At 41.7% G+C, this 25,839-nt stretch overlaps 1 protein-coding gene across 18 annotated transcripts in view; it reads right to left on the minus strand.

The window, feature by feature from the left end:
* Positions 1-24,810, minus strand: part of PROM1 (prominin 1) — a 63,458-nt gene extending 38,648 nt beyond the window's left edge. For 5 of the 18 annotated variants that reach the window (XM_048303154.1, XM_048303152.1, XM_048303158.1 and 2 more), the window contains exons 1-3: positions 24,521-24,809; positions 16,885-17,298; positions 427-485 (exon numbers count right to left, since the gene is read on the minus strand). In XM_048303154.1, coding sequence (XP_048159111.1) covers positions 427-485; positions 16,885-17,104 — 279 coding nt within the window. In that variant the 5' untranslated portion in view covers positions 17,105-17,298; positions 24,521-24,809. Of the gene's footprint in view, positions 1-426; positions 486-16,884; positions 17,299-23,347; positions 23,459-23,903; positions 23,966-24,520 lie in introns of those variants that run through there. The other 13 variants (XM_048303165.1, XM_048303163.1, XM_048303162.1 and 10 more) reach the window with 6 other exon arrangements.
* Positions 24,811-25,839: the final 1,029 nt, after the last annotated feature.

Consider the following 25,839-nt stretch of genomic DNA (forward strand, 5'->3'; position numbering starts at 1 on the left):
AGATGCACATTCCATTCCATCTACTTACTAATATATAAATAGCATATTTATAATATAAATTCACCTTTTTGAGAACAATAGCTGAAGCTTACATGAGAGCTAAGCAGTAATAGTTCTCCCTAAGTTTTTAAAATAAAAGCAGTATTTTTCAATACAAAGTGTCTTCAATCTTTGTGCAACAATCACATTACAGCTGGAATTTTTAAGTCATCCTTAACTATGAATAGTTTCTTAACAGTGGTTTGTGGAATTTTCTTTGTAATTGGTCCCACATTTTTCATGAAAATGTCATACTTGTTATTCAAAAATTTCCTGTTTGTACCCTGTTCATATAGTTTTAAAATACTAATTCCTGGTTTAGAAAAAAACACGAATTTCAAAGTCATAGTTTTCATTATTTTATGCAGATACACATAGACAATTTACCTTTTGATAATCGCCCTGTGAATTTCCAAACTGCTGCTGTGCTAGTTTTCTGATGAGATCTGAAAATAAGCAAGAATATTCCACAGTTTTAAACAACATAATTTACAAAAGCGGAGGAAAGAGAACAGTATGAATTCTACCGTTAGGTAGACAAGATGAAATTAAGAACAGAAATCAACAGCATAGGCAAGTATGTAAGTGTCCCCATAAATCTGTCTACTAACAACATCTCTCCTCAACTGCGTTTTATGAGTTCACAAGAATATAGCCAGGTTGTCTATCAATTAATCAGTTGCCACTGAAATACAGTGAAGGTTTTGCTGAGGTCATCCTCTGCACCATAAAATCATTATTAAAAGTTCATCACAAATGTATCAATTACTTGGACAATGTTTTGGCTATCAGCTTTGCTTCCCATTTATGCCAAGTACATAAGCGCATAAATATATAGACATAAACAGAGCATCAGATACATAATGCACAAAACAAGCATGCCAATGATGACTTCTTGATTGAAGGGTACAAAGAAGACATTATCTTGCCAACATTATCCCAATCTTTTTTCCCCTTTTTATTTTTATATTTTCTTTTTTGATCTCTGGATCAACAGTGAGTACGTAACACCACCAAAACAAATCAGAAAGCCTAACATGTTACTATTTACTGTGCATCGATCCAACACTCATACTAACTTACTCACAATATAAAAAAAAAATACAGCAATCTCTAAAAAAAGAGTAGGAATTTAACACAACTAGTGCCACCTTCAGTAAACCCTGGCAGCTGCAACAAATGGATCCCCTTCTTGGGACATCACCAGCCTACCATAACTAAGGCTTTGGCAACCCTATGGGAACTAAGCCGGCAACTGTGGCTCCTGGTCACTGCTGTGACACCCTGCACCTGAAGGAGCGAGGCACCACCAGCTCTGCAGACCCTCTGCCTCAGAGAAGCACCAGTGGCCCAGGGCATGCTCCATGCTAGGCTGTGTAAAAGCAACAGCGTTTGGACATTTGGGAGAAATAACTGACTGAGCTTCTGGTCTCCTCTGATGAAGAGAAAGCACATTAGGAAGGAGCACTCTACACCTCAAAGAGCTCAAGGAGGAACTCTACCCCCCACACTCCCACAGAGCTGAAGTTCATCCTACTAGTGCCTTGTTTTTAGCCTCCCATGTGCAAATGAACGAAGTTGATAAAAACCTCCAGTAAGTTATCCAACCTGGGGATCCATAAAGGACCTGAAGGTGTGAAAACTGACTGCTCTCCTCCCAAAAATTTTAGGCCTCTCAGAATTTACCGTAGCACTTGTGAAGTATATTCAGGGAGCTCACAGGGGCTGTGATCTCACTCCTCTCTCACCCCACACATGGCTCAGGAAAACAAATTCTTAAGCAAGCAGTGTCCGTTAGTTCTCCCTCCTCAACATCCCACAGTGGGAACATGGACTTGACTGATTGAAGACATCCTGAGGAGCTCCTCACAGAAAACTGTATCCATGGAAAGAAAACACACAACAGCAAAGCACCAACTGCTGCTTTAAGGCAGGTAGTCCCTGCAAGGGAGCTGCAGCTAGCAAGACTGCCAATTAAAAAATAAAAATCTGTTAATGCATCACTGAAGTGCCAAGCCACAAATCATTCCTTGGTTGGGGAGTACATTCCAAAACACTCACAGAGTGCTGGTAGTAAGTAAGCAAGGACTCTATGCTGAGGTAACCTCAATTTGGAAAGACCATATATAAAGTACAAGATAAGGCTGAATCCCACAATAAGAGAAATAAAACCAAAACATATGCAGAATAAGCACCTGGGAAGCTCAAAAGAGCTATGATCCCTGCAATTCCTTTCACGCTCTGCATCTTGGGAGTCATGAGACTGCTGAAAGAAAGGGCACACACCACTGCATGAGCAACACACAACTGATCCACTGCTGCAACTCTAAAACATCTCGCACGCTGGCACCAGCCAAGTCCTCCCTGCATTGAGACCATCCCAGGCAGCATCTGTGTTTCTCCGGAAGTTTCAGCAACAAGGAGATACAAAGCCAGGTGAGGCAAAACTGCACAAACCCCAGCAGTGTAATTCACACTGGTTGTTGTACAATTTTTTCTTCTTCAGCAGAGGTGACATTTTTTTCTTCCTGTTGACATCTATACTACATAAGTAAATTTAAGAAATATGGCTGCATGAAATAATAAATGCAGTAATTTTTTTTTTACAGCTAGATGGCTTTCAGCATATAGGAAAAGAGAGAAAACAACTCTCTTGTTTACATATTGATTCAGCTATTTAGCATTGTGTAGCAGCCACTGATGAGAAACTTTGACCAGCTTCAATCAGAATGTGATACGATGGAATAATAAAGAAAAGCTTTTGTGATCCTCAATGCATGAAGCAGCACAGACTGTGTGCAGGTGATCAGATGCAGGAGCCAACTGCCCAGGATGCTGTGGCATCACTCTCCTTGATGCTGCTCTGAAGGGAACCAGAAGAGCCCCCCCTCTCATTTCTAGGCTGCTCCTAACTTCGAGGTTCATTTTGCTTTGGAAAACAGTTGGACTTGATGATGTCTGAAGGTCCCCTCCAATGTGAATTATTCTAAAGTTACCCTACAATCATAATGACTTTCTGTTGTAAATTATTTAGTGCAGTAGTGAAAACACTGCCAGGAAGCATTTAAGAAAGCAAGACTTTATTATTGACAAAAATGTCCTTTGATACATTTCCTACTGTTGGGAATTGGTACAAGAAAAATCTTAAAAGCATTAGCTTTTCCTGTTAAATAAAAATTGAATGCTTTTACCCATTCTCCTAGTTGAGCATCTCATCCCATAATAAGTTAAACATTAAAAAAAAAAATTCGCTAACATGTTACATTAAGTTTTACATACGTGTATAAACACACACACACAAATATTTATGGCCCTCTGTAGGCATAAGTTATGCATATAAAAGTAACTACTCAAGAGAAACAGAATGGTTGAGATCAGAAGGTTCCCCTTGAGATCATCCAGTCCAACCTTCCAGCTCAGGCCAGAGTGATCGACCCCCCACAGGCTACCCAGGGCCACAGCCAGTCAGATTCTGAGTATCTCCAAGTAGAAGAGACAATACTAAAACAATCAAACCAAAACAACCCAAAACTTGCTCTGATTGCTTGTGATAGGCTTAAATTGCTCAGTGTTGCTGATTCACAGTTTTATTTATACTGTTTCCATATTTTATAGCCTGTGAGTAAAAAAAATATTACAGAAGTCAATCTAAATATACTATGACAAACTTATGCAGAAAATAGCACTTCATAACTTTTTTTGAAATTTAGACTTTAAAGGTGGTTTATCACAAGGTAAAACACCTTTAGGTTTAACAATAAACAAGAAAGCCTGAAAATAGGTACAAAAGGTTCCCACATGGACTGATTAAATTTAATAGTAAGAACAATACAGGTTTCACGCACAACACAATGGCTGCTACACGGTCCATTTTTTCCCTTAATTTTCCAGAATGTGAGACTGCCCTGCTGAATAAAGATTCACTAAAATTACTTTGCAATGATTTTTCAGAAGTAACATGATGCTTCAGGGTGTTTTTCTAACCAAGCAGCACACAGTGATTGACCAGTCTTTACCACAAATTTATTATTTCAATAGCTTTCAATACCAACATGATTAGATGTATCCCCAGTTTATTAATTTCAAATGAAATGTGGAAGTTGTATATATTCCCATTTAAAAAAAACAAATTTAGTTAGAACTGAAGTGAGAGTGCCTGCAGTTACTCACATATCTGTAGGTACAAACCGGCCTTGGTGAAAAACCTGCCTACTCATTGCAGGAGGGTTGGACTAGATGATCTTTGAAGGTCACTTCCAACCCAAACCGTTGCGATTCTACAGGTTTTACTGCACGTTGATGGCAATCACAGTTACTACTGCAGAGCTTAAGGGTTAAATGGGGGAACATCCTGTGCCTGGTGCTGTGTAAACAGGAGCTACATGTGGCAACACTGCTCACTGTAGCACAATGAAAAGACAGCTCAGCTCACATTTTATTCCGCCTGGGATTCTGGTCTGCTTCTATGAAGCATCTTTCCTCCCTAGCTAGAACATCTCATCTCTAGCATTCAAATAAGCTTTTATTTACAATTGAATTCAGGTAACACCACACAACTCTTTCTTGCATTATTGGCAAAGTACCATCTTGAGGCTGATTTCTGTCTCAAATATAAAGGTGTTAGGAAGGTGTCATAAAAAGTGGTGTCCTTTATTTTCAAATTAACTGGATTACTTCTGAAATCTTGGCTTGACCAGTACACGTTGTTTCACAGGACCAGTAATCCTCGGCTTTAGCACAGAACACATTTTATCATTGGGGTTAAAGAGATTTACCTTGTGAGGCTCATTCACACGGCTAATCACACCACTGCTTTGCTGACTCCTTCCTGCTCTCATCACACATGCGAAGTGCCATCTGCCCTAGTAAATCTAACTAGCCAGATGAACTGTTAATTTACCAATGCAATTTGTGAAGAAATATTAAGTACCTCTGAGGATCTCCAGTTAAGAAAACATAATCACTAACTCCTGAATTGCAAGAGTACTGTGTATATACACTCAATATCTCATTACTCTGGCAAGAAAATGAGGTTATCACTAAGTGTGCTTCTTAGAATTGGTCTACAGAAAGGGGTAGCAAAAATAATAGAGATTTTAAAATAAGCTGTCTGTCTACTAAGTACCAACATAAATTAATTACAAATTCTTCTGCCAAGGAAGCTTTTCAAATCTAGCTGACAGGAAAATAGTTGGAGTAAAACCTTTGGGAATGCTATGCTTCCACTTCACTCAAAAAATTCTATTGAGCCAGTTCAGCTGTAGTGCAACTCCAGCATTAATCAAATTATGCCAGAAATTAATGTCGTTTTATGCATAATATAATATATTAGGCTTCTATTCTGAAAGGTCTTCAAACAAGTCAATAAGAACCATGACTGAAGCACTCATACTGCACTAAAAGGAGATTTTTTCTGAACAACAGGGGAGAATTACATAGATAATACCAATGATCAATTAGTAACTACTTTATTGCTATCTCATTCTCATGTATAAAACAGTATTTCGGTCCATTCCTGTTCATCTGTAATAAATAGAGTCAATGGACTACATTCACACTGAACAGTTCAGAACTTCTCTGAATATAGGTCAATTAGTCTGAAATGAATGAATTAAAATGACTTCAAACTTGTTTGTTTTCCTAATTATGAGTCACACTAATGAATATCTCCCACAAAGCCAAGAAAACCAGGAAAGCCTTTCAGACTCAACAGAGACAAAAACCTTCCAAGTATCTTAAAGCAAGTTTTATGGCAAGTTCAGTTTATTGACATTTTAGAATACTTGCTTTGACTTGAGTGGAGCTTTGGTTGCTTCCCCAAAGCCTCAAGCCAATAGCCTCTACCAGGGTCAGATTTGGCTCCCACTGAAGAGGTCTCCTTCATAAGGTAACCCAAGGATACCTTTGGTCCCCTTTACTGTCCCTACCTCCATTACGGCTCTGCTCACTCTTGCTGTTCTAAATCCCACAGCATCGCTTCTCTCTGGTTCCACTGCAGAGCAAGGTGAGAGCTCAGGAATGCTGATGGCTGAAGAATCCATCATGCACAGTTGGTGATTGCAGAGAGGGAGGGCCCTGACACACTGCTCATCCCATGCGCTCTGTCCTGTCTGTGCAGAGCAGGAAGAAAACTCACTCTGTAGGACAAGTGGGAAGTCTCATAGACAAGGAGATCTTCCCAATTCCCACACAATAGGAGATCACTTTGGTCCACAGAAAAGGAATCTAATCCAGGCATTCACTCATATAGTCTAGACTATTCCTTTCCAACTTCAGATTGCAAAGCTTCACTCCCCTCTTCACAATATTTTCCTCAGACAGACCTGGGACACAGCCCTTGTCCTTAACTAAGAAACACCCAGCCTCCTTAGATAATTTCTCCCCCCTCTTTTTAGGCAAGGTCTCTCTCTATACAATTAACTTTTTTTTTTCCCCCATTGAGTTACTGGGAACATCAGGTTGATTCCGCTTCCACCCTCCCGTTCCTTGCAAGAGGCCATTCTGACCCTCTTGCCTTTGAGCACAGCTCCTGAACAACACACTGATCTTCCCTTGCTTCTGTAGCCCACACACAAGATCACCTATTTCCATTACAGATGTGGTGAAAGGAAATTCTCTGTTCAACCACCTGTCTATTCACGTGCATTAAAGAAATAATGAGCAAAAAATCACCATGCCTTCTGGACAAGAAAAAAAGGCAAGTAAGAAAGGAACTTTGCTGCTGTACCTCACCACTGACCTGCAAAACAAAGCCACAGAAAGTATTATTCCACAATACCCAGAACAACTTGATTGAATGGAGGTCAAAACCCAACAAATACATACTAAACTGCTTAAGTATTTTACCTTCTCATCTGCTTTGGCAATCTGTCTTGTCACCCTCTTCTGCCTTCTGTATACAGTGTCCTCTCATCAGCAGGATCACTGTCCATTCCCATTCTTTGACTGCATTCTTTAATTACATGTTGTTATCCTACAACACTCTGGCTGTCACAAAATCCAACAACACACAATATGACACAAGCAAAAACACAGTAAATACATTTTTAAGGTCTCGGCAGACTGGTAAAGCATATGCTGCTTTATTTATAATTGAAAGGACAAGCTACCAGACCACCTAGAAATGCACCTTAGAATATATTGCATGCAGTGCGGGACAACGTGAGAGAGAGCAGGCAGCAGAGATGCAATATGAAGCAGATAATGAAGAGATGAACAGCCATAAGCAGGGTTGAAACTGCAGGAGTGGCCTAACAGGGAGAGCTTTAGCTAGAGCACAGGTAGGACTGAGCATGGTGGAACTGCTGAAGACAACGAATTGCACAGCAGCAACAGCTTCCAAGGAAACTAGAATGTGAAATTAAGGAGAGTCCCACCCTTCCTCACAGGAAATAACATTGGGCCACTGAAGAAATAAATTATACAGCAGTGGATCAGATAAGACTAATAGTCAATGAACTTCGTTCTGAACACAAAAATGTTCCCCACTTTCCAAAAATGGAAGCTATTAGTCAGGAAGACCAAACAGGTAATTGAAGTCTTCCACAGGAAATCTTCACACCTTAGAGCTGCCCCAAACTTGAGGTTATTACCTTGAGGTTACTCTTTAGTGCAGCCACATTTTCTGTTTAGGCACATTCTGCTTTCCATTGACATGCACTGACAACATTAAAGAGCCTGGCCAAGGAAAATGTTTGAAGAAAAAAAGAAATAGCCACAATATCGACCATTACAGGATGCATGCAAAGAAAAACTTCTTTGAAAATAAGCTTTGCAGGGGCTTTCTAGTTGTTCCTTAGTACAAAGAAAGTTCTGTTCTTGCTGAAGTTTTGGAAGAAGAAAAAAGACAGAGAAGCCTTTAGAAAAATCCTTCCTTAGGAGGCTGCAATGAATTTGCATGCATCATGCAGACACAAAATGAAGTCGAAAGCTTTGAAGAGGTATTCCACACAGAAAACTGCATTCTGTCTTTTTCTGAAGGCAACAGAACTTCTGTAGCACACTGTTTCTGCCACGACAGCTATTTTTTGCCACTTGCTTTGTTGGCAGTAGCTACCTCAAGTTCTCCCTAGGCCACCATCTGGTAAGGATTTAAAACAGATTACAAGCAAAGATTTAACTTGCTGCGCTGTACGTTTGTCTGGTTTAGCACACTGCACAGGCTGAGCAGCTTCTTGATAGATTGGGTTGTGTAGACATACTGGACTTGTAACTTTGATCAAAGTAGTAAATAGACCGTATGAGCACCATTTTTCCTCTTCCTTTATCTCCTCAGGAGTTGCTGTAAACTGAGGAAAGCACAGAAAATCCTCTCTTGCATAACTTGGATTATTGGAAATATGAACACAGATAACTAATTGGGAATGACATGCTGGAGCCCTGCTGACCAGATTACCTCAGTGACTGTCATTCTGGCAGCTTCCCTGAGACTCCTCAGAATTCCCTTCCTCTGCTTCCCCATTTTTGCAAGGGCCACAACTTTCCATGTATGTTTGATAACTGGGGCATACACATTGGTTCAAAGTACTACAGGGACCACTGGCTCACTCAAAAATTAAAGCAAAAGTAATGGTTGCTACTCTGAAGACAGCTAATTAGGCCTGATGCTTGGATTTATTCAGTACAGGTACAGCCAGGCATCTTTCAGCTGAGTTAAACAGCCAAAGCAACACTTAATAGTAGTAACAATATTCACATTCACAACTGTAATCACATTTTAAAGTTCACCAAAATAAAATAATTTGGTATATTTTCAGTCAAAAGAAAGATCCTAACTACATTATGATGCAATACAACTCATAATTTAATCACACAAGTGTTTTTAGGTAAGAAATCTATGTGATTATTGAAAAATGGTATCAAAGTAGGTTTGTGGGGCTTTTTTTTAAAACCAGCAGGCTTACACTAAAATGTATATACTTGGTCTGCTTGAATGGCTTGTTACCCTCCACGCCTCCAGAGCTTCCCCATTGGCTCCCTCTCCCTAGTCCCGCCTTTGTACCGCCCCCGTGCCCTCAGATCATTGGTTCCTGATGCTCGCCCGCTCCAGTACAAAAACCCTGGACCCTGAACAGGTCGGTCTCTTTCGCCTCTGGTCTCCCGTGGCAGCAGGATGCAATAAACCATCATCCGTGAAATACCATACGGGAGAGCCCTCCTGACTCTTTGCTTCTGGTAACGCGTGAGCTATCCGGCTTGAATGTGTGTGTGAATCCGTGCCTTACAGCTGCGCAGGTGAAAGGAGTGAGCTTGCTGCAGTGCTATACTGCACCCACCGGAACGATCCCATTGCCAGGGATATTGTCAGGAACTTTTTAGCCAAAGTCCAAGTTTGGGAGGCCACTTAATGCAGTCTGGTGGGTGCAGTACACTGGCTGACATTTGTGGCACCTGGTTTCTCTTCTAACATGTAAGTAACTCAATTTGGAAAAAGGAAGAAGTATACTCAAAAGCTTTAATACATGTATGGAAAAATTTAATATTATTAAAAGGATTACAAAACCCACTGAAATTAATACTTACACATTTATTTTGTTCCAGCAATTTTTGAATATTGCGTATTCACTTGGAAAAGACACCACTTCGGTTAAGATCTGAAAGTTACACAGACCATCTTGAGAGGCAAAAACAATAGTGAGAAAAAGGAGAGGAAAAAATACTGACTGTCATCATTTTCAATGTAATGAAGCATTGACTACAAGGACTGTGGAAAGATCTGTTGCAAAGATCTATCAAGCTGTCCTTACTTCAGCTGACATCATTCAAGAAAAAGCCATCACTGAACAAGACTTAGGAGTTTGTTTTTCTGTGAACAACCACCTAAGCAAATTATCAGACAAACATAAGAGGGCTAGGCTGTGCTATCTTATTATGATGGTCTGTAACAAAGAAAAGAGAGGCTCAAATGACTGTTTTTCCAATAGCAGGCAGTCTCTGTACAGTATTTCACATAATTAACTCAAAATGCTCCATAACAGCCAAGATGATGAAAGACCTGAGAAGTCCCTTAGAAGGTTGTGAAAACATAATTCCAGTAAGTTCAGTGACATCTCCCCCCGTCTCTCTCCCCATCAGTTCCAGAGCTACAAGTTAGAAATGAGAATGAGGTTCAGCACTATGTGGATAGCCTGTAAAAATTAATTGAAGAGGCAGGATGGACAGCAAAGTAGTAACCACTGCTAAGCTGAGAAAAGGATGGTGCCTCAGCAGAGTTGCCTGAAAACCCATAAGATGTTTGCAGTTGCTGGTAATTTTCGAAGAGGTTCACCCAAGGTGCACATTACCAGACAATATGGCTGATCCAAAAGCTGTTCTGTCCCACCTCTCACTATAGAAGATGGTGCAGGTATGCTCTGCAAGTCTCAAACAAGCTATCATGCTTTTAGTGGTACTAGAAGTACAGTAATGGTAATTATCTAAATATATGCATTTCTAGAACACGGTACCTTTGCTTTTTTTCTTTAAAAATATGCAAACCCCACCAATGAAGACTCTTTACTTAGAATGACAAACAAACAAGGCCATGTTCACTCACAATACCATACGGTACTCACACCCTTCCCTTCCTCGTAGCCAGCACCTCTGGATTTAGTTGCATCCAGAACTTATCCCCTGTGCCCTGAAGCAGGGAATGCCGCTCATCAGCTCTCTGGTTATACCTTTTGTCTCCCTCTAACATCCCCAGGCAAACAGAACATGGTCAGGACAGTTTTAAGGACTGTCCATGCTGTAACTATCAGCAGGTTTCCTGAGTTCCTCAGTACTCCATACCAAATATGCTCAACTCACTTGCCAGAGATGTTCCCACAGACAGCATGTAGTCATCTCATTTGGAAGGGGGAGAAGGCAGTTTAGAGTTGGCAGATATGAGCTGTCTTAATACCGCACAAATGTAAGCCTATTTAATTTATGATTATTATGAAACTCCAAGAGGCATGGCTGTCTGAAGTACCCTGCAGGAATTACCACAGCCATCTGTGCTAATGCCACTTTGAAGTGCCCTTTCCATGGAAAGTAATCCAATGCCCTCAAATTCTACCTGAGGTTTGTTTTTGTCAGTTTCTCCCTTCTGTCCTAACAGTGTTAAAATTGTAAAGTTGAACTGATGTTTTCCAATTGCTGTCAAAGTATGTTTTTTCACCTAGGCACAGCTGGCAGGCAGTATTATACCAGATCAGGGCAAGCACTGAGGATACTCTAGAGAAAGGATTCCAGATGAGCATAAAGACCAAGAATTGCAGATGATCAGCTAAGCAACACTGATTTAAAAATTACTTCTGTATTTTCCACATAATACCTGTCTGCAAAAGAGATTCTTTGTTGATGTAATCCAAAAGAAGTGGGCAGGAAGACATCAGAGAAGCCTTAACATTTGCAACTGTAGTTTTCTGTGATAGCCTCTAGTAGATAATCTATGTAAGCCTCCCCTCCCTAAAACCTATCTCCTCCCTGCCAGCAGAAAGTCCTTTTGACAAGCAATCTGTTAGCCTGCCATTTTGAATAAATCAGGGGAAAAAGAATTACTTTTCTGGTGCCTAAGAAAATTAAAAAGCCAGACTTAAATCTGCTTCAGAAATGTTCTCAGGCTGTTCCTCATTTACATGGGCATGTCACCAAGCAGAGCAGCTCTTAAGTTCCCAACATGAAATGAGCAGTGATTTTTTTAAACACTATTTCCTTAAATGTATATGAGTGGGCAGAGAAAAGAAGAGGCTAAATTATCTCATATCAGCATCCTGCTGCTCCATCTTCCCCTGTATTTCCAACATTACACACAAGAAATTTCTTTCAGTGTATACACCATATTACCAAGCAAAGGAGCACTGCTATCCCAGTTCCCCACCACCACTGTGTATAACACTTGTCACTGCATTTTGCAGTGTACCTGTCACACCTGCATTTTTGATATACACACTTCAGCCACTATTCTAAATTCACACTACAGCTCTACTCACAGCTGTGGAAAAACACCAGAGGGATGTGGTGAAAGCACTGACTGTCACTTGACAACAGAAATTAGCCAATCTAACAGCTAACTTACTAATGGGTTGATACTGCTCTTTCCCTCTTCTCAGTTCCTGCACAGTTCTACCTGGGCTCCCAACCCAGCTCCAGGATGTAAGCTTCAAGAAAACTAACCCACATGCATGGGGGGTAGCTATCAAACACTAGCTCATAAAAGCAGTATAACACATCCAAACAAAAACTGAAACTTCACACAACTGGAAAAAAGGATATCCTAATTTATGTTTTTATGAAACATCATAATGGCTACAGGTACCTGTGCAAAATTTTATGGTGCTGGACTGCAGCACCTGCAGAGTCAGAGCCACAGCACCGTCCTTTAACCTCATGCAGACATGCCTAACCTTCCTGGGAAAATCTTTTAAAAATAAAAGGGCACTACTAACTATATATAACCTAGCTTATTTCCAAGATCCAGACACATGCATTTGTTTTTGTAGGGGAGCTGTGGAAGACTAATAGGCAGAGAATCTAGCTTCACACACACACACAAAAAGTAATTCTGCCTTACTGAGTTTAAGTGAGGGGGTGATAAAGTGTTTTGATTACTTGCTTTAGAACCTCACACTCAACACAGCCAGTAAATTTCAAAAGTCAGTATCCTAGGAGCTCATCAAACCTACCCAAAACAACAGGGTTTTGCTGTGCATTTTCTATTACAGCTATACTAACTACAGATACAGTTTATTTTCAGATCAAGTTACAAGTTTCTTCTTTGAAATATCTGGGAATAATTTAATTGCTGAATACACTCACGTGCTTTATTACTGAGATAACACAAGACTAACTTGCTGAACTTCACAATCTGCAGCTGCTTTAAAGGCCGACTAGATGAGGAGAAAGAAAGACCAAAACGGGTCAGACACAGGATGTGATATTAAAATATTCAAGTTCTGACCTTCAGTCTGATTAACTGTTCAGCAAGCAAGATTCCACAGTCAGAAAGATTTGAAAGATGTAGTCCAGATCTAAAAATCAGCTCATTTGTGTTCCCCATAGCAAACAGTACATTTAACTCTTCATACTATCTTTTGCCCAGAAAGTACCTGCATTCAACAGTTGATTTTTATGTAAAAGTTGTACTCCCACTTCAGCAGAAACGCTTACCTACAATGTAAGTCAGAAGCTGGAGAAAAGCAGTTGTAACTTAACTAGTAAAGTTGTCCTGCAGTATGTTCAGGTACCGTAGGGTAAGGTAAACAGGCTTGTAAGTTTTTGTCTCATTTCACCTAAAAATAGGAGCAGGAGCTTTATTATTCCCAGCTTCTTTCCTTTGTGAACTCCTCATATTTCTGTTACAAGACACTAGCTGTGAAGCCGAAGACTTGTTGGGCACATCCTGCTGGCAACTGGAATCTCAGATTAACATCCTCTTACTGCAACTAACAACTGTTTCCATGGGAACAAAGACAAAACTATGATAATTCATAGCAGCCACAGCATCATACTGACCATGTCCTGTCCATACCAAGTTCACATCTGAAGGTTTCCAACAAAGAAGATGACAAGCACCACCTCACAACCATGAAGTGACAACTTTATAAATAAATCAATGCTGCAGCTTATGACAATTTCTACATAAGAAAAACTGATTATTTATTTTGTTAGATGTCCTCTTTCTTAGATAAGTAATAGAAGCAACTATAATTTTCCTATTATCATCTCTTTAAGTGGTATTATTAACAAGAAAGAAAACGATGCCTCTGTCTTAAACAGTCCTCAACAAAAGGAATAGCAGCGCAATCATTACCATGGAGGAACAAAGGCACACTGAGATTGAAGTGACCTGCTGAGCCTCAGGTAGCAGACCACTGACCAGTCTTTTCCTCTCCAGTGTTATCATTAACTCGAAGTGGAGGCTGCTTCCCTGAATAAGTTTACACTTAAGTAAACTCACTCCCATTTCCAGCAGTACATATTTGACTGGTGGCATTGAAAGCAGAATCTATTTAGACTCACTGAAGCACTGCAATCAGATATCCTAATTCATTTCTTCTGAGCTAGGTTCTTGCCATATCCAAGGAGCACAGTGCTGGTCTTAAAAGATTCAGCAATTTAAAAAAACTTAAGGTGTTACAGTTCCTTGCCCTGGTTCTGTTACAGTACTTTACGTAAGAACTGTATTTAATCCAATTAATAACTTACATATTAAATCTAAACTTAAAGTTGTACTTCCACAAACTTGATGGCATGAACAAATTTAGAAGGGAATAAATAATTACTTATCTAGATGTAACTAAAAGCAAACCATCTTACAAAATGTTTCTTGACTGATTTTTTTCATTAAATGAAGTGATCCCTTTCAACTGTTGAGACTTAGCAGCATGAAATTAAGAATAACGTTTCCCAAAGACTCTCATGTACTTCCTATTTTGTTTTATTGTAGCAGTATAAAGCTCACACTGGCTTTCTTCCTAAAAGGCATACTTTAGACTGAAGGAGTATGAATGTTATCTTGTAACATATTCAGCACCATCAGAGCACTATTGCAAGATGACTTGCAAAGGCAGGAATATCTATATGCAATTAGACAATCCTATGACTTCTTTTCCTCCCAGCTAAGAGTACTAATAGATTAGAAAACTGAACATTGAGTACTTCCAAGTATTAGAAAAAATACAGGACTACCAAGATCAAAGGTCTAAGTGATTGCTGCCAAGGCTTGCACACAAATGATACTTTTCTATGTTGTGGTTATATGCAATACACTGGGGCATCAACCTGGAGCTAACTCTTCTGGAGCACCAGTCCCATTAGAATGATGAAGTTTGAAATAGAAACATCAAAAGGCTTGCTTTCTGTGCCCATTTGTCATTATGCTTATTTTCATCTCTGAATCAGAATTAACTCTATTTCAAGCCGGAATTTAAAAAACCAAACCAAACAAAACAACCATTTTAAATATGTAAATACACCATTAATACGCTGAATGTGAAAATAGAACAGCATATGGCAAAAGAGATTATGGGGATTAGCCAGTTAAACAGTATGACTCAAACCGACATGATCCATCAAATCTGTATTTCGCAGTGAAGTATGAGGGGCCATGGGAACACGACTTCACCTAATGCAAATAACAAAGCCAAAGCTCTGAAAATAACCGATTTGGCAAAAAGTATCTTCAAGGAAGTAAGAAGAAGTATGAGATGTTCAAAGCTTACAAGCTAAGAACATTTACAAGCTAATTTACTTTTGGATGTCTTCTTTAATGCTGGAGTTCACAATACCTACTTGACGTAGAACTTATTAAGAGCAGTCCCACAGGACAATAACCTTGATCATAAAGTCTATACTCACTAATTATTCACATGCTTAGGACACAGGACATTAATTCTGACATACAAGATTACAGACCAAATTCTTGGTAATATACAAACACAGTAACTGTCTCAGTGAAATCAAGTTTCCACAATCGTAAGAGAACAAAATATTCAAGCAGGGCTTCAGGCAGAGTGGAGGCCTGCTTTTAGGAGCTGCATGCAGATGGCAATCCTCACCATCAGGTCTCACAGAGATGCAAATAGTTCACCCACATGTTTAACAGAAGCAAAGAGGCAAAAGAAGCAGAGGTATCCGGAAACAGTGCTTCCCAAAGGTGAGATTACTGTCACCTTCATGCAGCTGCCCTCATTACACCTTGTGTAAGACTTCCTCAGAAGACAGATCCTGCAGGAAAACAGGCCAGGATATTCTGCTGGTTAACCCCTGGGACTCTGAGCACTTGTCTAAATAGAATTCATTCATTCAAGTTCAGTTGAGCTCATTCTTCTACAGTTATGTCAGAGATGCACAAAGAAATGTCAAAAATCCAAGCAAACAGCAGTTCACAGATATACATGCATGTGACCAACCAGACTAAAGAATTTAAGGCTTTGTATTCCTAAAAGTTTAAGCGAATAAATTGAAAGCTGTATTACAAAATAATATAAACACCTTTTATACAGGTTTTATATGTTGTTATATTCCAAAAGGAATCAGTGAAAAACCAAAGTCCTTCTTAGATTTAATTAAAGGTTCACCTTGATATAACTTAAATGCCAGTATTATACCAACACATTAGCACTTTTAAGAGCTAAATGAAACAAAAAGCATGTTGAAAAGTTAAGTTGATAAAACTACCACATCCACAAAAACACTATTTCCAAAAGCACCTTTTAATCAATGAAACCTCAATAAGGTTGCACATACTTCTCCAACATCTTAAGTTTTCCTTTAGAAGGAACAGCTTAGTAGGAAATGAATGGAAAAAAAAAAGTCTCATTAAAACAAGTGCAGTTTCAAGTCTTAACCTGGCAGCTTTTAGAGGAACAGGAAGCTACACAAGGCTAGGTAATGGAACTGCCCTTACATAAAACTTGACCATGGATGCACATATGTGGAAACAAATGAAATTTATTTCAAATTTCCTGTGCTAAATCTTATAATATTGTAACCACCTGTTTATCACAATATGCAAAACTCAGAGAGCTGTCCCTTATGGATTTAACGTTAAATACAAAGCAGCTTATCCCCTACTTCTATCTCATGCTGTTTCAGTTAAGAAGACAAGCCTCAAATGCATCAGTGACAGCTTTGAGATATGTAAGCAAAGTTCCGTGAAATTTCACCAACATTTCATTTTCATTAACAACCTCCTCCCCATTATGCTTAGCAGAAAAATATTATTTTACACAGAACTGTACACATTTCCTAGCCGTAACACATGCTACTTACAAAGTCCTTCATATAATTTACTTCCTAATTATGGCCTTGGTATCTACAATAGGGTGAACACATCAATAGCAAATCTGTATTTTAAACAAAAGTAGTTTATCTGCTTACCTTGAGGAAAAGAATTTGGCTGCACTAAGTACAGGAATGCATGTACTATTTTAAACAAAATTCCTATTGCCCCAGGTTCATGGTATGCACCCGTATCATACGTCTTGGCTGGTACAAATCCAAAATCCAAAGTTCCAGGAGGTGGTTTGTATATAGGCTGTACCTCTGAAATAGTACTTCCACAAAACAGCAGCAGCAGCAAACAGAGTTCCACTGCCATAGCGAGCAGTATTCATAAAACTGGAGGTAGAGATATTTGTCCGACCAAGTCTAGAAATCTTCCAAACATTCACTTGGGGGGTAGCTTTCTAACCAGGAGAATGCTGGTACACTCTCACACCTTCAATTCTTAAATGTATTTTTACTTCCGAGTGGTACAGCAGCCTCTTGTGGAAATGACTCAGCGCACCATCTCTGGCAAAAAAAAAGAAACAGCTCATTAAGGTGTGTGCAAGCAAATAGCAAAGCGCAAGACAACCTGCAATCTTCTCTGGAAATTGAACATATCAACAGTTGCAGAAGTGAGCCAGATAGGACAGGAAAGAAAAAACTGCTGAGGTTTGCGAAGAATATGTTATACTACATACACTGTACTTGAAAGAGGTGGAAAAAACAACTATGCACAGTTCCAGGTTAGTGAGTTTTCAAAAACAAAGCAGAACTTCGGTACAGCTCCAAGGGAAACAAAACTAAAGAAGCAGTGTATGAACTGCACTTCTGACTAAGTACAATATGTCATGTCACAACAATTACACAATGCTTTTAATTACCACCTGATGCTTCTATAGTCGATGACAATTATTACAAGTCATACTCTGTATTCTTTAATCTACACCTTTTAGCAAAACCTGCAATCGTAGATACTCTTAACTGTCTTCCAAGATTGAGGAAAAAATAATGTATCATTGAAGTTACCAAAACAAAACAAAAAAACCCCAAAAAACCCAAACCAACAAAACATCACCCTCTTGACAGATGACAATGGGTGTCAGCAATTACCTTCTATTAATTCAAGCTATCTCAAGGCTCTCCTTAGGAATTGAAGAAGTCAACAATTTTTATTTACAGCTTGCTAAAGCTGACTGTCATTAAGATAACTTTGGATGGTTATACATGTTTAAGAACATTCTGAATCTACAAAATCACAGGAGCCTGATCTACCACTACTTAAGAAATGTCAACAGACACACCCCTGGGCTTCCAACAAATCAAGCGACCACATCTTGATCTACAAGAACCCAGGTAAGATTCCTCCACTTCAGCCTGCAATAGCAGCCTCTGAGGAAACAGACCGAAACCAACCAAATAGAAGGCAACAGAAAAGCTGCTGCCCTTCTCTGATTTTGGAAGCTGCACACACTTGATGAGCGTGCCAGTGAGCACCACACTGACTTTCCCAGCCACTGGGCCAGCTTCTCTTTGGGATGCCTTTGGTGATCCCCCAGAGAGCCACTGACTGGGCCGTGCGGGAACTCACTGCTCATGGCAAGACACCACTTCCAGCTGGGGAGCACCAAGCACCAACTGCCTTTCCCAAGCACAGCTGGGCCTCTGCTGCCCTTTTCAGCAGCACTACTCAAGAGAAATGCTTTCCGTCTCCACCTTGGTGTTCAGACCATTCACTGGCAAGGAACGACAGCAAAATAACACAAACACCTCATGGCTTCAGTCAGTCCAATGCTACACCAATACCTTGACTTCCAAGGTACTTCCAGGTCAAAGAGATGCTGAAGACAGAAGACTTAAAACCTATAGTGAGACTTAAATCTCTCCCATGCTTTACAGTCTCTGGTAAAACACTAGCTACCTTTCTGAAAACCAGTACTTTGCAAGAAGTCAAAATCACATTGTAAGCTTGTTTAGTAGTCTGTGCTGCACTCAAAAGATAGATCAACAAAAATATGGAATAAAGGAATACCAGATCAGATCAAAGACCTAGAGACAGTTTTGTTTCTCCACTGTTCAAATGAGTTAAGAGGGAACACTCGAACCTGTCTTTCCTCCTCATGGCTTGTGAAAACCAAGAAGAAGGAACAGTAATAATGCTGTGATTAGCACAATTATCCAACCCTTATTCAAAAAGGTGATGTTAGCAACCACTCTGAAATATGCTTAACACAAGCACACAGTAATTTAGAACACATAATACCGTAATTATTTCCCTATCTGGAAAAGAATGTTCTGTTAAAGATTAATGAAAGAAAAACAAAGTTCAGATCCAAAATATTAATTTTCCTCCTTTAATTTTTTACTAAGACTAGTTTTCTTCAGCCTAAAACATACTTTTAAGTGAAATTTTATCATATGCACATCTTGCTCTGAGGCTGGACACAGAAATGGTCAGAGAGTGAAAACTGCTTAGGCTGCATTTTATTATCAAATCTCCAGAAACTCTACAGCATAAAATATGACAAGACCACAACTAGGTGAAAAAAAAATTATTTTGCCTTTATGACACAACAGTGAAAATTGTGCAAGTTTGATACACTACTGCTCTGATGCCAAAATACTTTTTGCTTTTATATATATTCTTCATATATATTCATAACTCTGTGGACTTTTATTGTATAGTTACATAGTTTCCTAGCTAAATCCAGTACTTTTCCTATTAGACAAATTCCCGAAGGCCTGTTCTAATCTTGCTTCTTCTGGGAAGCAAGACCGAGCCACCTTCCCAAGACATTTTCTCATGTTTTAGACAAAAAAAAGGTAGAGCTAGTAGCAAGGAAGGGGGGGCTTCAGAGGGGATCAAAGCAAGAGGGGAAATGACTTCATTAACTGTTCTTCTAATTGGGGATTCTTGTCAACTATGCTAATTTGCTGAACTTATAAAAGTGTAAAAGCCCTCTATCACCTGTGCATTTTTGACACATTTTCAGCATGCATGTTGGTGTGCTGTGCACCTGGAGGGATGTTGATTAAACAGTAACCACTTTTTATCACCTTAACCTTGTTTGGCTCTTGATTTTAGGGGCTCAAAGGCAACAGTTCAATTTGTTCTCCTTAAAAAGGGATTTGAACAATTTTCTAAGTCAGGTTTAGTTTTCTAGAGATTTCTGAAGTACAGTTGCAACATTTCAGTGAGTCAGGAGAAAAAGCTCACACATGCTAACTGAGCCTTGATTCCAAAAGTTAAGGAAACTGATACAAAAGCATCCATTTCAGGGAAATGTTAGGTGTGGTTGTGAAAGATGAAATTGAGAAGAAGATGACTTCTCTAACTGGTGTCTTAAGGGAAAGCTCTCTGTAGTGTGCTCTGTTATCTATTTCTGCCCTCTCTCTAGTCTAGTATAAAGTTGTCCTGGGTTGCAGTGTATTCTATTACCATCCTCAGGAGCTGTTGAAACCAGGTGGGGCAGTGTTCCCTTGCCTCCTCCCCCCAGACTATCTTTCTGTTAATGGCCCATCATTGTCCTGCCGCCTGACTGAGAGATAACTCCCTCCGGACCATCTCCTGTTAATGAGCCTCATCAACACTTGGCCTCATGACTCATTACCCCATTGTGAGATGCTCCACCCAGAGGGAGGAACCAAGCATCCCATCGTGGATATAATCTGAGATGCTGAACACCAGAGACAACCTTCTCACTGGATTTCCAGAGGACAGGAGCTACACAGCCACCACTGGAACTCCTGAGGAAGAGCAGACCCTTTTCTACAGTATCACCACTTCAGAGGACTGCAGCCTGCTACAGACTGCTACCAGACTGCTACAACAGGGAGTCAGGATGTATCTTGACTCTGTCAGTCTGAACCAGTGTTCTCTTATTTATTTTTTTTTCCTTTTCTTTAATTTCCCCATTAAATTGTTATTCTGACTTGGTGCCTCCCACTGGTTTGTTTTCAAACTAGTACAAAAGTACACACAACTTTTTTTGGTAAAATTTAAGACAATTTAAAGTCTATCTTATTGCACAAACAGGCAAATAAAACACTGTTAAAATGTTCTCCCAATATAGGAAAACAATCACTACACCTGCCATAAATAAGTAGTCATGTATTAACCAAGACAAAGTGGGCAGTTTTAAGACAAGGACACTACTGAAATTGCAAGGACACTTCGTGTGCTGCAAAAAAACCCAATATTCTGCTAAGTGGAGAAATGTAAGTCTCCAACTCGACATAGTTTTCAGTCAAGCTTTTATAAAATTCAGGTGAGTTTCCTGCAAATCAAAGGATCTGCAGAATTATGACCACATGTTCTTCCTCTCTCTTTGCTGGCAAATATATCATAGTAAACATGGTATATACAATCTTACTGGACAATTCCTCCAGACTGACACCAGTTCTTCTCTATACTACATAAAACACTAATATTTTCAGGGTTACATTAATAATAATAATCAGGAACTTGCAGAAACACTATTAAACTTGTAACTTAACATGCCTCTTAGCATCTAATATGTATTCAACCTACCTAAAAATAACTCAGATGTAAAAAGCTCCAAGCAGTTCTTCTTTTCTTAATATCTAAAAGAAACTTAGCTGGGAGCATATTTGTAGTTAAATATGCTAGACAAACAGCATTAAAGAGGAAAAATTATCCATGAAATCTGTAATTCTGAGAACTGCAAGAATGACATACACAGGAGTGACACAAATAAAGAGAACTGAATAGCAGTTTATGCTAATCTTCATTGCAGCATGTGGCCATCTCATTTCCTCAGACACAGTGTGGCATCACTGCAGTCAATGAGTTACAGGAACTGCCAGTACAACTCTCCCCAAGTTCAAGTAAACAGTGAATGAAAAGAAGCTGTGTGAAACTTTGAAATGCTTACAGCAATTATCAAATAAGCTACCAATTTCATTACTACACACCCTGTGAAGTACTTAACAAGTTAAAATGAATTAAAGATTTTCATTATTCTATGTGTGTGGTTTGCAAATGTCCATTTTTAAGACTCAAGCTTTGCATTTTATTCTGTGGTTGACACTAATATTCTATACATACAAGTCACTAAGCATAACTCCTGGGGTTTTAAACACTACCTGTGGAGAACACCATCACCCAAATCTGCAGCAGCATTATCATCTCAGATATATCTTATCCTGTTATTAAAAATACTTTCCAAAACCAACCTCTGCTTTAAGTTTAACAAGGGAAGAGGAAACGAGAGATAGATGCTTTAGTTCAGCAGCTTCCATGATACATCAGCTCTGAATAACAGAACTCAGAGGCAGCATGATGTCCAGGTCTTTGTTCCAATGGGACTGGCCTCCTTCTGTTTAAACACTGCAACCCATGCAAATACAACACTGCAGTGCAGCGATGCAACGATGATTAACCCCGTGAACTGAAATTCAATCAACCAGAGGCTAGACTGCTACAGCTCAATGGGGGAGCCTGCTGGCAGTGAACCAGGATGGGCTGGGATGGTGGTAGACACAGTTGTCCATAGGAAGCCCACACAAAGGTTCTGAGTACATTTGTTACATTTTTCCAATTACACATTTGAAAATCCAAGTCCATAATCCCCTTGCACCAGTGCCAGCAATCACCAGAAGAGAAATTAGAACAGCCACAAGAACACATTTACAGGCAGACTGAAACTCCTAAGTATGCATAAAAAACCAAACTCAGACCACCACCTTCCCATTCCAGAGACCCCATACAGCAAGCCAAGTTAGATACCGATAGGTTAAAAAGGTACAGTTTTCTGTTACAAAATCTGCCCTAAGCGTACCAACAATTACAACCTGTTGCCACAGGAGGATTAAGAAGCAAATAAACCTAATAAGCACTAGGGACTGCAGAATAGAGCTTGGCAGCACTGAGAAAAACTAAACAAATAGCATCTTCCACATAAGGCAGCCCTGGTACCCATCTGACTTGCCTACTATATATTCAAAACGAGTATGTGCTCAGGTCAGGAAAAACTGGATATTCAGAATCCAGTTTGCTTTGAGCAGCTTCTTACTAATTTCAAAATTAATAAACTTAAAAAGCAACATCAAAAAATCCTTCTGTTTTACAAGTCACAGCCATTTGCAAGCAGAAACACACCTGTAAAAATTCCAGGTGAGATACCTTCCCCCAAGCATAAGCAGGTCTGATTTTCAGCTGACTGCCTAAATATTTAAAGCACATTTTCACTAACCAAACAAAATAATTTATTTAACTTGATTTTAAGTGGTGCATTTACCCCAGTATTCATAGAGCATTCCTTGTTAAATTACTTTTCAGCATCACATAGAACATTTTAAGACACAGTAAGTCCAGCCCATAAACAGGCAGCTTTTGGCAAATGTATACCGATGAGCAGTCTGTACATGTCCCAACACCTAGGTACTGCAACACGACGCACGTTTCCCACTAGCAGCTGAGACCAAGCCTTTCCTTCACCTTCTTTCCAATTACTTGAACTGTAGAGACCTCTTCCTCTAACACGCTGCCTAGTCCTTATCTGCAAACTGCAGAGGAGCGCGGGTACCGCAGCTCTGCCTCTGCGGGAATACCGACCGATGTGGTAGTTTCTTCAGCGGCTCCTCTGCATGCGTGTGCGGAAGACACAGCCCATGTTTACTACCACAACTGCCCCTTCTCCCCAGCTCTCGGATGAAGTCCGCAGCTCACTCCACAGCTCCCCTCTGCTGAGCAAAACCTTTGGCCAGCCCCTGTGGGCTGGCGCGGTCTGCCCAGGTGCACAGCGAGCAGCCACCGGCAGCACCGCCTCAGGGAACTCCTCCGAGGCGGGCGGCATCCGCCGCAGCGCTGCCGTGCCGAGCGGGGAGCCGGCAGGAGCGCACGGGCCCTCTCCCCGCTCACATCCACCGCAGAGCCCGGGCTGGGGTTCGCCTCCCTACCCCCACCGCCCCTGACGAGCCGATTTCGAGGACAGCACAGCCCCAGCCCCGTCCCCGTCCGCCTACCCGAGACTGCTCAGGCCCCACCGCCCGCCTCCCCCATCCTCGCCCCGGGCAGGTGCCCTCAGCGCCCGCCCTCCTCCTCCTCCTCCCTGTGGAGCGGCTTCCCCTCTCCCCGGAGATCTCCGGGGCTCTCCCCGCGCAGCTCCCACCGCTGCTCTCTGTTCATCTGCCGGTGGCTCACAGCTGTCCGTCCCCGACCTCTCCCCAGCCGCCGCTGCCACACACGGCCCCCGGGGAGAGAACGCGCACCCCGTGCCCGCCGCCCCGCTCTGCTCGGCGGGCGGGCCCGCCCTGGCTCCCCGCGGACCAGCCGCATCCTCCCCCCGTGCCGCAGACCCCTTTCCGCGGCCAAACCCGTCCCTCCCGCCATCCCGCTCCCCGGCTTTCCTCAGCACTGATCTGCCCTCCGGCCGCCCCTCTGCCCCCGCCTCACCCCGCGCTCTCAGGGCGCCTCCATCCCGCCGCTCCCACAGGTCGCTCTCCCCAGCGCCTACTGAGCACACCGGGATCTCTTCCGCGGGCAGCCCCATTCCCCCGGGCACCCGCCTCCCTCGACGGCCACCCGCCCCCCTCACCCAGCTTCCCACGGAGCTCCGCCGACCCTCTCCTCCCGCGAGGGAAGGGGCCGCGCTCTCCCGCCCAGGACCTTCTCCCGCCCGCAGCAGGAGAAGGCGGAGGAGCCTTATCCCCGCCTGCTGCCCCCCACGGCCCCGGCGAAGCTGCCCCGGGACCCCTCCTTACGTACCCCCCCGCCCGCAGCACTCACCGGTCGAGCGGGGACAGCGAGCCGGAGGCCAGCACAGCACCGCCCGCTCCGCCTCAGAGCGCCGCGGCTGCTGTGGTGGCGGTGCCGCCCGCGCATGGATTACGGAGGGCGGGCTCTGCCCCGGGCCGGGGCTGCAGGACCACCCCGACAGGCCGGGATGGAGGGGGGAGGAAGAGGAGGAGCGTGAGGGGGTTTAACCCCGGCGGGATGTGCTGGGCGAGAGGAGCTGGAGATAGGGAGATGCTCTGTGCCGTGGCTGGTCCAACACGGCCGAGCGGCTCGGGCTGAACCCGCACCCCTGCGAGTGCGCGGCGATCGCCGACCTGTTGCATCCCGGGCTGGCTCCTGCCCTTTTCCGGCCGGGAGGGGCCTCCGCCACGCCGGGACCCGTGGCTGGGCTCCGCCGAGGCACATCCCTCCTCGCCGTCCCAGACGTGGCCGTGCCATCTTCCCTTGGTCACTTCCTCTGGGGGTTGGTTCGAGGTCAGGCGGGTTTGCTTTTCCCATCAGGATGACTTACCCCATTAGCTTTTGGAAAAAAAAAATCCTGTTTTACTCCTCTCGAGGGGTGTCCTTATTTCCTGATGGGTTTGGCATGTTCTTTAGGGCTGTTATCTATATTCCTAAGTGTTCCCTGTTCCCGAAGGCCAGGGATTTATTAGTAAAATGAGAAGTGTTTTTCTTACAGGTTGCAGTACAGTAACATACACTTTCAAAGGCTGCTGTGCTTTCCTTCTGCGTTGTGCAGATTTTTCGTGCTTTTGATTTTTATTTGCAACTTTGGTGTATTAATGTAGTTCCTCTATTGCAATATTAAAATACAAACATGATTCTTGCCTCTGTTACTACACCCTCTGTTATTCAGCATCACAAATGCATTGCAAGATAAAGCAAGAATTTTTGCTGAATATCCAAGGTTATGCTGGTTCCTTGGAAATCTGTAAAAAAACTGATGGAGAAAGCAGTTAGTCTTCTTTTTGCAGGCAGAAACATATCAAGACTAGAGCTATGGCAGCACTCTGCACTGCTAATTTAAGCCTGGCCAAACATCGAACAGTTTTCCCACAAGGTGGTATTTGGTGTTGCTGAAGTCTACCCATATTTCAGCTCAGGGCATTTGCCAGCAATGTACATCAAAGAACAAGCTGCCACTCTGGCTGCACATAGAACAGTTATCCTGACCAGAGCTAATCTTGGCTTGTTCAGCAGGAGGATATGTAAAGGCACAACCCAAAATGGAGTGGTACAGAGCTCAGAGAAAGGCTCTTGTCCAAGTTCTTGTTGTAGTTGTCATAGGCACCCTAAGCCATATGTCAGAG

The sequence above is a fragment of the Corvus hawaiiensis genome, chromosome 5, assembly GCF_020740725.1.
Source record: "Corvus hawaiiensis isolate bCorHaw1 chromosome 5, bCorHaw1.pri.cur, whole genome shotgun sequence".
NCBI lineage: Eukaryota > Metazoa > Chordata > Aves > Passeriformes > Corvidae > Corvus > Corvus hawaiiensis.